General features: G+C 38.4%; 1 protein-coding gene across 3 annotated transcripts in view; it reads left to right on the forward strand.

Annotated features, from left to right (window-relative positions):
• sptb (spectrin, beta, erythrocytic) overlaps positions 1-12,747 on the forward strand; it is a 35,843-nt gene extending 23,096 nt beyond the window's left edge. For all 3 annotated transcript variants that reach the window (XM_026332557.2, XM_026332734.1, XM_026332645.1), the window contains 17 exons: positions 337-561; positions 1,055-1,144; positions 1,655-1,945; positions 2,236-2,366; positions 2,511-2,715; positions 3,073-3,296; positions 3,594-3,744; positions 4,200-4,444; positions 5,203-5,341; positions 5,704-5,788; positions 6,897-7,093; positions 7,277-7,359; positions 8,013-8,076; positions 8,404-8,660; positions 9,138-9,311; positions 10,268-10,310; positions 12,135-12,747. In XM_026332557.2, the coding sequence (XP_026188342.1) occupies positions 337-561; positions 1,055-1,144; positions 1,655-1,945; positions 2,236-2,366; positions 2,511-2,715; positions 3,073-3,296; positions 3,594-3,744; positions 4,200-4,444; positions 5,203-5,341; positions 5,704-5,788; positions 6,897-7,093; positions 7,277-7,359; positions 8,013-8,076; positions 8,404-8,660; positions 9,138-9,311; positions 10,268-10,310; positions 12,135-12,326 (2,796 nt within the window). In that variant the 3' untranslated portion in view covers positions 12,327-12,747. The remainder of the gene's footprint in view (positions 1-336; positions 562-1,054; positions 1,145-1,654; positions 1,946-2,235; positions 2,367-2,510; positions 2,716-3,072; positions 3,297-3,593; positions 3,745-4,199; positions 4,445-5,202; positions 5,342-5,703; positions 5,789-6,896; positions 7,094-7,276; positions 7,360-8,012; positions 8,077-8,403; positions 8,661-9,137; positions 9,312-10,267; positions 10,311-12,134) is intronic.
• The last annotated feature ends 1,862 nt before the right edge of the window (positions 12,748-14,609 follow it).

Genomic DNA, 14,609 nt, shown 5'->3' on the forward strand with positions numbered 1-14,609 from the left:
TTCTTTAATTATATTAAGTTAAAACCCACAATCCCACAGTCTTAGTTCACATACACAACAAACAAAATTGTATAAATCTAAATCTTTATATGGAAAAAATATTTGTCAGGAAGAAAAACTAGAACACGACAAGTTATAGATAATTATGTTACAGTTGCATTGGTAAATCAGTGGGTTGAGTTCTATGAATTTATATTAAAAATTTTACACTATATGAAAACATTTTCACACATAAACAACTCAAACAAATCTTTGGTGGATTTACCTTCCACTACAACCTGTTTGGGCTCTTGAAAGAATGTTTCTTTTTTCTCAAATCATATCTCGCTGTCCCAGATGACGGAGAGCCAAGTGCGTGACCGGGCGCGGGAGCTGGAGGAGCTCCAGGATGCCGTCAGGAAGCACGGCGGAGGCAGAGAGGACCAGCTGGAGCTTGAGGCTGAGCAGCAGGCCCTCCAGAGGGACTTCCAGCAGCTCCTCACTCCACTAGCACAGCGCAAGGGCAAACTGGAAGCTGCCAAGGCGGTCCATCAGTTCTACAGAGACCTGGCTGATGAGCTTGTAAGTATTCTGAAACTCTTTGCTCTTACAAATGGTTGAAAGTGCAAAATTAGAATAAAAGGTGTTACATTTTTAAGGAGCAGGATTAATGCAGGCTTTTGAATGACAGCAAGATAACACCTTTTGGGATTTAAATGTTAGAAATATTTAATTCTGAATATTTTTTTTAGAAATTCTGAAATGAAGTTTTCCATTACAATATGTACACTCAATATGCAAAATAATAAGACAGCCAGCTCTCTTGATAAAATTGGCTCAGCGGGTGAATCTAGGTAAAAGCTTTAATCCCTTATTGGTTTTACTGGTTAGAAACACTTTAATCAGGTGGAGGAGGCAGCTTTAAAAAGGATTTGACTTTTTGTCAGGGGTGAAATTTAAGAAAGATCATCTTAACATTTCTTATACTCAGTGTACATCACAACTCTGTAAGGCACTTTCTATTTTTTTCTTTCATAATCATCATAATCTAATTTTTCTTCATCTTCTCTCTCAGCTCTGGATAGAGGAGAGGATGCACCTGGCAATGTCACAAGAACATGGCCACAATCTTCAAACTGTGCAAATGCTGTTGAAAAAGAACCAGGTAGGGTTCCCCTGTAGACAAAGAGCAGTGGCTAGCTGTAGATTACATCCCGTCACCTCAAATCCCAGGTCATATCATGTCATGGGTCATGACACGTCACAGGTGTCATGTAAAACGTGTGATATAAATACATCATGTGGCTGCATTTAACTTCTTTTTTTTATTAACTGATGTGAAATGTTAAAAAATAGTGGGAGAAAACAAAATGTGTACATGTTGGTATCTTCCAGCTTCTGACTGGACACACCTGATTCAGGTATTCAGTAGTGGGTAGAGAAAAAATAGTTGGAAAACAACCAGGGCAGTGGACTGGAGCTGACACTCCTACTATACAATGACCATGTTTAGACTATACTACTATACTAATACTATGTCCACTTTGTGAACCCCATATCCTAGTGTGAGCACTTTTTGGACTACATACTGTACTATGACCTCTTAGGGACTACATGTTATAGAGCCACTTGGATGGTCTTACTGTCTGTATGACAATATTTTTATGTTCTTCAGACCTTGCAGAGGGAGATTGAGGGCCATCAGCCTCGTATTGATGAAGTACTTGAGAGAGGAAGGAGGATGGCGGCTGCCACTAGTACTGAGGACAGACTGGAGGCAGAACAAATCACAGATCAGCTGAAGGACCTGGAGGAGGCATGGGCCCGGCTGCAGGATGAGATGGCCAAACGCAGGGAGAGGCTGAACAGGTCCAACTTGGCCCAGCAGTACTACAACGATGCAGATGAGGCCGAAGCCTGGATTGGGGAGCAGGAGCTTTACATGATCGCTGATGAACAGGCCAAGGTAAGGAGCAGAAACTAGGTGGTTCAGCAAAGTGTCTGCTGATGTCAGTCAACACATCTTATTGTTTAAATCAAAGCAAGGTATATTGTGTTGTGCAAATAGCAATTGACACTTCATGCATTAACATGACTACATTCTGGGTTCAGGGTTTCTGTTGACATTATCTCTATAACTGGAACCCTCTATTGAGAGCTCAGTTTGTAGGGCTTTGCTTTGCTTTGATGTCCTGTCACTTTCTCACAAAAATCTCAGCTGTTTTTCATTTGCCTCCTCATCTTCCATCTCTCCAGGATGAGCAAAGCGCCATGTTGATGCTGAAGCGCCATATGATCCTCAAGCAGGCAGTGGATGACTATGCTGACTCCATCCAGAAACTGGCTAATCGTGCCCAAAAGATGTTTGCAGAGGATCGTCCTGATGGGTTGGTGCATGATAATTTGGTGTGCACATTCAAAAACGACATTGCTTCTTAGGGTGCTAATTTACTCACGATGTCCCCAGTCAGTTGTGGTTTAGGGTCAATAAGATCTCCTTTCACTCCATCCTCTTCCACTGCGTTGTCTAGTGAGGAGATTATCTGGCGACAGGGCCAGGTGGATAAGCAGTATGCAGGGCTGAAGGAGTTGGCGGAGGACCGCAGGAAGAAGCTGGACCACACCTACCACCACTTCCTGCTGAGTCGTGAAGTAGAGGACCTGGAGCACTGGATTGCAGAGAGAGACGTGATAGCCTCCTCTCAGGAGATGGGGCAGGACCTGGACCATGTCACGGTATTACAGACACAAAAATCATGAATCTCATAATGGAGGGTGTTCAAGCGTAAATCTCATAAAGAGAAAAGCATGTGAAGCTCTTTCTCATATTTTAGACTTTTGCTGTGTGCTGTAGAACAGTTTTGCTGTTAATGTAATCTATTACCTTGTTTCATTATTACCTATTAGCAAGTATAACATCATTTCTTAGGTATTTACAAGTAAGTATTTTTTGCTGTCACGTGGCCTGTAAACTGTCCTGTACAGCTTTAGATCTAAAGCGAAATCTCAACTTTCAAGCAAAACAAACCAAAAAATCTGATGCTGTTGATGTTGATGCTGTTTTTAAGAACATATCTACCTTTTTCCCTTCAGCTTCTAAGAGACAAGTTTAGAGATTTTTCCCGGGAGACAGGGATGGTGGGACAGGAGCGAGTGGACATGGTCAACCAGACGATAGACGAGCTGATTGAAGGAGGCCACAGTGAGGCAGCCACCATGGCTGAGTGGAAAGACAGCATCAATGAGAGCTGGGCTGATCTGCTGGAGCTCATCGACACTCGCACTCAGCTTCTCACAGCATCTTATGAGCTACTTAAGTAAGGAAACATTATTGATGTTACCGTGAGTGTAGAGACAGTCAATTAACTGAATTGATGTTATTACGATTTCATGTCCTGTATCACAGCTCAGTGTATCCAAAAGAAATTACAATCATTTTGATATCTGGAGTATTTGTGCTGGGGCATGACTAATGACAGTAAACCAGAAAATATCTATGTGCAATAACAATGTCATGAAAGATTTCAACTTGAACTTTGATAGTGAACAGAATGATAAATGTGCTAATACACTCTTGGCCCAAGAGACTCAGAGATCAATCTCTTTTCTCTAAGGTACTTTGATGATGGGAAGGAGCTGGTGGCTCAGATCCATGAGAAGCAGAAAGAGCTGCCTGATGATGTGGGCGAGGATTTCAGCAAAGCAGAGTCCTTCCACAGAATGCATGCTGCCTTTGAGAGAGACATCACCGCTCTAGGCAAACAGGTACAACACACCAACTGTGAAGGAACACAGCAGGCTATGGCCAAGAGGCAAAGTTAAAATTCTTATCGAGAGAAAGAAAGACTACAATTTCAGTTTTTTTCTTGAAGGAAGACCTATACATTGTACACTAAAGGGATTCTTAAATTTACAGTACATTAACCAAAGACCCAATTCATCCAGTTAATAAGATTATAAAAATTAAAGCTGCATTAATCAAACTTTTTATATGACCAATGGGAAATTAATATATGTAATGTGAAAATGATCAGTCTTAGTGATGAAATATCACATTTACAGTTTCCTCCAGATTTACAGAACATTTTAGCGTCTTTTTTAATCACCTCAATAATTACCACTTTAACTGAAATTTAAAAAAAAAAGTGAGTGAAGTAAGTAGATAAAAATGACAGGAATGCTAAGTGAACAAATATTTTCTTTTTTTCTTTCTTCTTCAGGTCCAACAGTTTCAGGAGACAGCGACAAGGCTTCATGCCCAGTATGCAGGAGAGAGGGCAGACGCCATCCAGGCCACAGAGAGAGAAGTGGTGGAAGCCTGGAAGGGTCTGCTGGACGCCTGTGATGGACGCAGGGCACAACTGGTAGACACAGCTGACAAGTTCCGCTTTTTCACCATGGTGAGAGACCTGATGGCCTGGATGGAGAGCATCATCCAGCAGATAGAGACTCAGGAGAAACCCAGGTGAGTACCCTTTGGTCAGGAACTTCTACAGTATTTGATTTAATAAATCATACTTCTCCATTATTAAAATATCAACCATGAGTTTAAAGAGGCAGCAAATTTCAAACTTTTTGCATGAGTAGCAAACTGTATTTCTTTTTACTGAGGTGACAACAGAAAACTGACTTGCAATCTTGACCTCTGAGCGTGTTTTACTCTTTATATATATATATGTTTTACCTTTAATCTCTACACAGCTTTATAGTTGTGCATATATCATGTGAAAACCATGCCATATATAATGAGAATATTTTTTCATTTTGAAGGCCTCTCTATAGAGAACAAATTAGATTTTTTGAAGTACAGTTTTAACTTTGTTTTGCAAGGAACAATTCAATTTTAAAAAGATCTCCCATTTTTACATGCAGTTCTTATGAAGCAGTTTTCCCCAGTAGGCTCAAATTGGTTTGTTTGTAGTCAACATAAATCAGATGTAACATGAATGTTAATGAAAAATATTCAGGTTATTAAGGGCAGTGAAAGCCCTTAATAATAATAAGAATAATATTACCCCATTGCAGAAAAATGTACTATTTTGACATGTGGTATATTGTACATTATGACATAGTACAGTATAGTTTTTTTTGTATTAGATGAATGACAGTAAATGTACCACATCCTGGTCAATGCTGCTGTAGTTCCAGGCCTTACCAACAGAGGTAGATAAACTTCATGTGTTACCTGTTATCACTTTATATTCCTGCCCTCCTCTGCATTAGGGATGTCTCATCCGTGGAGCTCCTGCAGAAGTACCATCAGGGGATCCGCTCAGAGATTGAAGCCAGGGGAGCAAAATTCACTGACTGCATAGACCTCGGCAAGGCCCTGCTGACACGCAAGCACCGAGACTCTGCTGAGGTGAGACTTCAGCAGCAAAGACAGCTTCTTTTCATCCTCAGCTGGGCCTCAAATTGCTGCTTTCATTAGATTTAATTACTTTTCTGGGAGTGATTGTTCTTGTCTGGCACAATGGAACGAATTGGATTGCCACGAAAGAAAAAATTCCACTCATCTCATACTCATCAGGGAGACTATAAAGCAAACACTAATTAGAAATGGAAAAGCCAAAAGAATTTAAATGAGCAATTGACCCCAGCTTGAATTTAACATTTGGTTAATTACTTCACAATACTAATTCTTAGAGCATAATAGCCAGTCTAGGGGCTGAGTTGTTTAATAATGCTGATATGTAACTGAGGCTGTTTAATGGCTTTTGTCAGATCAAAGAGAAGCTGGTGCAGCTGATGGAGAAAAGGAAGGAGATGATGTTGAAGTGGGACGACAGATGGGACTGGCTAAGACTCTGTGAGTAGAACTACACATACCTTATTGGTATATTCTCCAAGATGAAAACCTGACTTGTAAATACTGTTCATTACACACGGCAGATTCCTTGCACAAATCCTGTACATACTTAACTGCCAAAGACTATATGACTAACCGATGTGAAAGTTAATCTATGTGCACACCTTTGCATATGAAACAGCACCTTAGCTTTTGTTCCTTAAAATAAACATCTTTTGTGGCAGCTTTAAAAAAAATAGTCTCAAGACAAAAGCAAAGATGTTATTTTGCTTATGTACAATAAAAATGTGTTTGCTCTAACACCAGGCAATTCCTCCAACTAAACTAAGAAACGCCTGTTTTATAAAGCATCATATTAATATTTGTCATATAGAGCCCTCTGCTTTGGTGGAAGTTTTATACAAGACGTACTTTACAATCACAGAAGAAGTTGTAATTTTTCAAAAAATGCTCTTGCTTTCCAAGTTTCTCACTTTCCAAAATGTTCTCTTTCTCTTTACTGTACACTGTATGTCACTTCAGATTAAAAAAAAAAAAAAAAGTTCTTTGTGAAAACATCACTGCCCAAAATTTTATTTACCTTCCAAAATATTTACTCCTTTACTCCTAAAAACATACCTCACCTTCCAAAAATTCGAAATATCTTAACTTTCTTGAAATATCCAGGTTTCAAAAATGTCCCACTTTCTAAAAACATCCACAACTGCCAAAAATGTTCTTTGTAAACATGTCTTCACTTTCCACAAATATCCTGTCTAAAAAGTTTATTTTCTAGAAGTTCTGTTAAAAATGTGCTTATTTTCCAAAATAAATGTCCCCCCTTTCTAAAAATGTACCGACTTAACAGAATTGACAATGCTGTCCCCAGCCACTAAACTTAACATAACCTAAATCTAATGTAAACCTTAAAGCTATTGTTTTTCTAAGTTCTGCCCATTTTTTTGATGACTTTGAGGGGATCCAGTATTTTGTCTGCAAATAGGAGGGAATTTCAATAATTACTGTAAATTCTCAAATATAAACTATTGTCCTTCTAATGGTTCCATGTCAAAAACTACACACTACATTTTAAAAACACTGATAATGACCTCTCTCTCCCTGTTTACAGTGCTGGAGGTGTGCCAGTTTGCACGGGACGCCTCGGTGGCGGAGGCCTGGCTGATTGCTCAGGAGCCTTACGTTACCAGTAAAGACCTGGGCCACACTGTGGATGAGGTTGAAAAACTCCTCAAGAGACACGAGGCCTTCGAGAAATCCACCGCCACTTGGGAGGAGCGCTTCTCTGCACTGGAGCGCCTCACCACGGTATGGAAAAATTAATGTTAATGTTAAAAAGAATCAGATTACAAATTACTGTTTATATTTTCAATTAATTGCCTAGCAATCAGCTAATGAATCAATTAACTAATTACTGCAGATCTACTTCTGTTATCAAATTGAAGGAAAGAATCAATAAGGTACTTATTCTAGTCCACTAATGTGTTTCAGCTGGAGTTGTTGGAGCTAAGGAAGCAGCAATTGGAAATAGAACAGATGAGTAAAGAACAACAACGCTCAGATAAGGACAGCAGGTACACACATGCAGAAAAACAGGCATTCAGTTATATACATGCATAAATGCACCTACAAGCACAGACACACACACATACATAACTTATTTGAGGACCTCTATTTGCTTTAGCGTGACAAGACCAAAACCAACAATGAATTGGCCTTAACACACAGTCTGTGTACCTAGAGCCTCAAGTAGCTTATTTCTCAGTGCCATACAAACCTTTAGCACCACATCAGTGAGGCACAGAGTGGCAAAGGGTGACATCCTTCACTACCATTAACATGGCACTGGTTTATTTACCATCAGTGCTGGCTGCAGCATCTGATCTGCTACTGAAAATAGTTTCACAGTGCCCAGTTGTTTTAGAAACGTATCAGTGTACATTCACGATCCATTTTAAAGAGTCATACCATAGAAACAAATAGGTTTGGTGCATAGAGCAGAACAGAAAGACTGGGAAAGCCAAACAGTACTGAGAGGAAGACAAACATTGTGCTGTTTTTGTTTTTTTAGGGAAAAGCTGACAGTAACAAAAACACAGAATATGATTAGCCTTATGCTTTAAACTTTTGAGCAGTCACAGTTTCTCACTCTTTTACACACTCAACCACCTTCACCCTCTGCTCTTAAGTCTCTCATGTTGACTCCATGCTGCCCTCTGTTCTCCAGGAGAGAAGACACAGGCTTTGTAGAAGAATCTTCACAGCTTTACACTATAGAGGAACAGACTCTGGTTAGTAACTACACACACTCAGCTCCTGTCCTCTGTACTCTATTATACTCTAACCTCTGTTTAAGCACACTCAAAGCTTTAAAATGAAATTCCACTGGTTTTCTTGTTACCAACTCTTGAATTAAAAAGTGCTACTTGACTTTTTTTACTCTAAAACAAACATTACCTGCTAATCTTATCTTATTTGAGCACATCTTAAAATAATTACATACATAAATCAAGGGCACAGTCTGCTCGCCTCGGTAAAGTTGCAGGTTGTTTTGTTATCTATGATTTCTCTCGTCCAATTCTGTCTGTGCTGATTTCTATCTACATGTCCTCCTCCAGTCTGGTTCTGGTGTAGCTGAACCCAGTTCAGTTCCTCTAGAGGGCGCGGCCGGTGACTCCACACTGCCTATTGTGTCAGAGATGAGAGAGAGTGGATCTCTAGAGCCAGAGCCCTCTGTCTTAGTAGTAACCCCGAAAGAACCAGAGAGGGCTGCCACCATGTCCCTGGAGCCTCTCAGAGCCCAGACTGTGCTGCAAGAGGGTGTGCTGGGCCGGAAACATGACATGGAAGGCTCAGGAAAGAAGGCTTCAAACAGGTAGATAATAATTATCACAGTTTAGTTTTCAGGGCATATACGTTGTGAATGATCTTAGAATGAACATTACCAAAAGCCCTCTATCGTCATCCTCTTAGATCTTAGTGCAGCCTTTGGCACTCTAGGCCATAATATTCTGCTGGACAGACTTGAACACTGGACTGGTCTCTGTGACACAGTTATTAGGTGATTCAGGTCTTTACTGTTCTTTGAGGCCATGGGCAACAATCCTCCGATAAAACACACCTAACATGTGGTGCCCCTCTATCTAAAAAACAGATATGGTTGTTACAAAGCAGTGAGCTGCTCCAACTGCTTTCCTTACTTCTAATTAACTCTAAAAAAATCTTAATGGAGTGGTGGTATTGTGACTCTCTTAATTGGGATTAAATTAAAACGATGTTACATTGTGGCCCCAAATTAGCCTCTTGAATTGATTAGCATTAAAGTCTGTCTTTTTCCTGCTCCTCCTCTCAGGTCGTGGAACAACTTGTACTGTGTACTGAAGCCAGGTCAGCTCTCAGCCTACAAGGATGCCAAAAGCTTTGGCCATAGTGTGACATATCACGGTGAGGACCCCCTGTTCCTCAGTAATGCCAGCTGGGAGATCCTGACAAACTACAAGAAAAAGAAGCACGTCTTTAAACTACGGTGAGGAGCTGTATTTTCCACCTTCAGTTTTTCTTTCATTTAAAGAATGGGTTGATAATTTGGGAAATATGCTTATTCATTTTCTTTACCAAGAGTTAGATGGAGTGTGACAGGGTTTTTTTTTTGTTTTTTTTTTGAAATATATAGTACTTGCATTTTTTTGCTGCTATATAGATAAAGTTTACTATCATTATTTACCAGGTGCAATGACTCCTCTAATGTTTCCAAGCAACTAATGCAGACTCCAGGAAGTCACTGCTCACAGCCAAGAAATAGTCCTGAATGTGATTCAGTGTAAAACCAACACCTGCTGTTTCTGGTTCTTGTATGGAGTAAACAGATGATGCAGCATGCTTTAGCTTTAAAGGTGCTCTTAGCAAGACATTTTTTTTTTTTTTTTTTGAAAAACATCCTGGAGTCTCCATTGGTTGCTTTAGTTTTTGGTGTTTATGGTAACCTAAGTCAACAGACGACTCTTTAAATTCATATTTAACAGAAATATTACAGCGCTAATAGGTCATCTAACTCTAAGCAATAATCTAAATAAGCATATTTCCCACAATTGCAAGTTATTCTTTCAAATTGATGGCATATACATAAGATAGGAGCATAATGCAAACTTTCTAATGTTGTTTTGGATCACATGTTAAATTTAGGTAAATACTTTCTGGAATTTGCTCCTCTCAAGAAACAAAGATATTTTTAGCAGTAATGGATTGCTTTAGTGTTCGAGTCTAATCTCAAGAGATTTTTCTTTGAGCTGGAGCATCTTGTTTGTGCTGACTGATGTTAGTACAAATCAGCTGAGCACAAAAACAATTCCTTTAAACAGTTACAAGCTGCACAATTAGTGACAGCTGTTCTGGGCAAACTATTCTATTTTTCTTTAAAGGTTTAAGCTTGTTTCTCCTTGTAATCGTGGTATTAAAAAGTTTTCTTTCCCTTTCCTTTCACAGTCTTGGAGATGGCAGTGAGTATTTGTTCCAGTGTAAAGACGAGGTAAGTTTTTAGCCAAAGGAGTGATAAGAGATTTTAGCTTTTTTTTTTTTTTTTTTTAATACCAAATTGCATGAAATTTAATGTTCTGGACGTGGCTGCACTAAAAGCTTAGAAATAATCCCTGGCCCCATCCTGATAAAGCAGTATACAGGTTTACATCACAGTTTGAGATTTCTGCCCAGATCTACATAATTTTACTAGTAGCTGACACAAATGTATGGAATATTAATGGCTCAAAAAGGTGTGCTTGGAAACAGGTTTGCATGTGTAGACTTAATTCCGTAAGCTTGTACATTTAGGTTTGTGCCTGCAAACTCTTGTTTACAGGTTTATACATTCTAATTTTGTCTTACAATCTTATTTTGACAAGATGTGAGCCAAAAAAAAAAGTTGTGTATATACCTGAGTATGTGTTTGTGAGACACTTAATACCTGGCTAAGGTTTGTGAGCAGAGCTTTTTGAAAAATAATCTGTACAAGGTGAGAGTTCCAATCAGGATCTTTGGAGCTGTGACAGCCCATGCAATTGGCTACCTTCTTCTGTCAGTCATGTCACATCCTAGGAGAAGCACAGGCTTCACAGAAGCAAGTAAAACAGTCACTAATGTATTGTCTATAAGCCTGGGGACAGAAAGGAAACCCATAAACATTTAATCACTATACGTATCTATGTATTACAGATGTTTTCTAGTCAAAAGAACATTTCAGATATCCAGAATGACATTCTTCCTATCCACAATCAAATTTCAGATATCCACAATGTATTTTTTTGATACTCAGAATAAACGTTCTTAGAAATCCCATTTCGGGTAGTTGCAATCAAATTGTTACTATTCATTATTGCTATTCCAGATATCCAAATGTCAATGCCCTTCTAAATGGACATATATAAATTTGAATATCCAAAGTACATTCTAACTATAAAATTGTCAGTAATGACATTCATAACTTATAACTAGTAAAAATGCAATTTGATATATCCAAAAATGTATTGTGGATAACAACTTTTAGATATCTGAAATTAAAATGATAACTAGTAACAAAAGGATTGTATATACTTGAAATGGGAGCTTTTTTTCCCCTAGTAAAACTTGTAGTTATCCAGGATTTTTAATCTGGCTTTTGAATATTACATTGTAGAACTGAATTAAAACTGAATTGCAGATATCTTAAATTACTGTTTTGACCAGGCATAATGTTAAATGCATTGCAGATATCTACATTGTAAAATCCTTTTCAAACAAACTTCAGTTGGGTTTCAGCCCACGGCTAGCTAACGCTAACATTATACTAACACTGATGAGTTTGACATATTAGCTTAACCAGAGGTCTGTCTGCCTTCACCTCACCTCACCTGTCCCCAGGTTTATAAAGATGAATACATTAGGTGTTGAAGTGACTGTTTTACCTGGTTTTGTGAAGTTTGTCGTTCAGCTGGGGTGTCCTCATCTCTTTCAGATCATGTGACTCTTTCACAAAGCTCTTGTCCATGTAGTAAATGTCTCCAAAATCTGTAAACACATTCACACACATGCCATTTTTTTAGCCTCACACCTTTTATAAATAAATCCTCAAAATATTTCCAACCTGTAAAGAGTTATAGTTTTGAGTCATTAATATTCCATCATCTCACCAGTGATTCTTAACTTTTACAAAATAAAACTATTCACAGCTAGCTTGTCTTTTAAATAAATTGCCCTGTTTTAGCCTCACAAAAAGATTCACTGTTAAAATGGTTAAAACACAAAAACACACTGTCCCAATGGACATGGACTTCCCCCATTGTAAACCACTGTGGTGTGTGTTTTTTTTGTTTCATTTTAGGAGGATCTCCAGCGCTGGAGTCAGGCCATGGAGAAGGCCGTTCAGCCCCTGGCAGCAGAGGAGGAGTTGGGGCCCTCAGGGGCCAAAGCCCAAAGCCTGCCCCCTCCCTCCTCCTCAGCTGCCCTCCCTGAGCCCAGCTCTGCCAAGAAAGACAAGGAGAAGAAGTTTAGCCGCTTTGCCAAGAAGAAGTGAAAGGAGATGAAGGCCATCAGTAGAGGAGGTTGCCAAGGCAACCTGGAAAGAGAAAGTATTTGTGTACAATCAATCAGCGCAAGCTTTTTAATCACTAGATTTTTTTAATATTATTTTGAGAGAATTAAATATTGTAGTTTAGGTTAAAGCAATCACTCGTTTGCCTGTATTTAAGCTAGTGTATTATTGCAGATGTCCACTTTTTTCTCAGTTCTTTTTAACAAATGCCAAATTCAAAGCATTAAATTAAAGCACAGGAATGCTCCTTTCACACTCAACCAAAGAATGTTTGTAAAACTTTTTGTTACTTTTGCTGAAATATTTGCTTTAGTAAGGCATGCTTTGACATAGCTATGTACGATATGAAGGTCTGTGACTTAAGAGTACTTAATCTGCCTTATAAAATGGTTGTGAACTGTAATACTGTGCTGTTTGAATTTGGAGCACTAACTGCTACTCAGAATTAGAGAAAGTTTAACACTTAAAAAACTTTGTAAAAGTAGCGTAAACACTTACTGATGGGCAGACCATAGTGCAGTGCACACACGTGTAACTGCAAGTATGCAAACTACATGCTCTATGCACTGAGAAGGGGCTAACTATTGAGTCATGTGACACCACAATCAGTCTGTTTTTAATATAGTCTATATTCTCCATTGAGCTGTGGCAGTAGGTATTTCTGTGAACTTGAAATATATTTAACACTTGTGTACCTGAATCCTAAATTTCATATCTGTGTTAACATATAGTACAACCTACAGTATGTATACAGCGGGTAAAATAAGTATTGAACACGTCACCATGTTTCTCAGTAAATGTATTTCTAAAGGTGCTACCAACAACCAATGCAATCCACACATGCAAAGAAATCAAGCCATAGATGTCCATAAATTCAGTTATGTGTGATAATGTGAAATGACATAGGGAAAAAGTATTGAACGTGTTTACTGAAATTTATTTAATACTTCGTACAAAAGCCTTTGTTGGTAATGACAGCTTCAAGACACCTCCTGTCCAGCATAAGATAAACTAAAACCAAGACTAAGATAAACTAAAACCAAGACTAAGACTAACTACAAATCAAGACTAAGATCAACTAAAACTAAGACTAACTAAGAACAAGACTAGCTGTAAGTAAGACTAGTTAGTTAGTCTTTGTAATAGTTAGTCTTAGTTTGTCTTGGTTTAGGTAGTCTTGGTTTTAGTTAGTCTTAGTCTTGATTGTAGTTAGTCTTATTCTTGATTGTAGTTAGTCTTATTCTGGACAGGAGGCGTCTTGAAGCTTTTTACCAACAAAGGCTTTTGTACGAAGTATTAAATAAATCTCAGTAAGCATGTTCAATACTTTTTCCCTATGTCATTTCACATTATTACACACAACTAAATTCATGTACATCTATGGTTTGTTTTCTTTACGTGTGTATTGGATGAATCGTTGCCAACATCTTCTGAAAATTTCATGTCAATAGCACCTTTAGAAATATATTTACTGAGAAAAATTGTGTCATGTTCAATACTTATTTTACCCGCTGTCTATCTACAAATGCATGAAGTATGTTTTACATTAGCTTAATATGGTGCTATTGTAATACGCTTGAACCAATCAAGACCAATTTGACCTGCCATATTTGTCTTCAACTTTGGCTTGCAGTGACACACAAATTTGTATCTAAGGGGAGTTTCGTAAAAATGGCTAGGAAAGGCAGAGAAAATCTATTTCCAAATGTCAATTCTGGTTTAAGTCGTGGTTTTAAAACACAGGACTAAAATATCATGCACTGATCACAGCAACTGACAAGAAAGGAAGGCAAAAACTGTGGTGTCCACAGCCACAGAGCAGCATATATTAACAATGACACCATACTTCATAGAAAAAAAAATAAATCAGAAATGCCATAAACAAAAACTTTTGGCATAATGTTGTTGGTCAGTGCTTTGCGCAAGCTCTGACAAAAAACTTGGACAAGTCCTGTGTAAGTGCTGCCAACTTTGTATAATGAGTGCCAAAAATAACATTTAGATTGATGCTTTATCATTAAGCAACTTTAAAATATTCAACAGGGCCCCAGACTGGCTAACTGATTTTATAGCAAGGAAACAAGACAATTAGCATTTTGAAATTTGAAGTTCTAATCCTGAAGTAAAGTTAAGGACGAAAACTAGCACAACCATAACCAGACTAAATTAGAGGGATGCGTTTCCATGGTAACTTAGACCAGCCTTGTTTACATTAATAAACAGGTCAACCGGGCATTGGTCTAAGGCCCAAGGGGTCAGGTTTCT

Source organism: Mastacembelus armatus, chromosome 22 (assembly GCF_900324485.2).
Source record: "Mastacembelus armatus chromosome 22, fMasArm1.2, whole genome shotgun sequence".
NCBI lineage: Eukaryota > Metazoa > Chordata > Actinopteri > Synbranchiformes > Mastacembelidae > Mastacembelus > Mastacembelus armatus.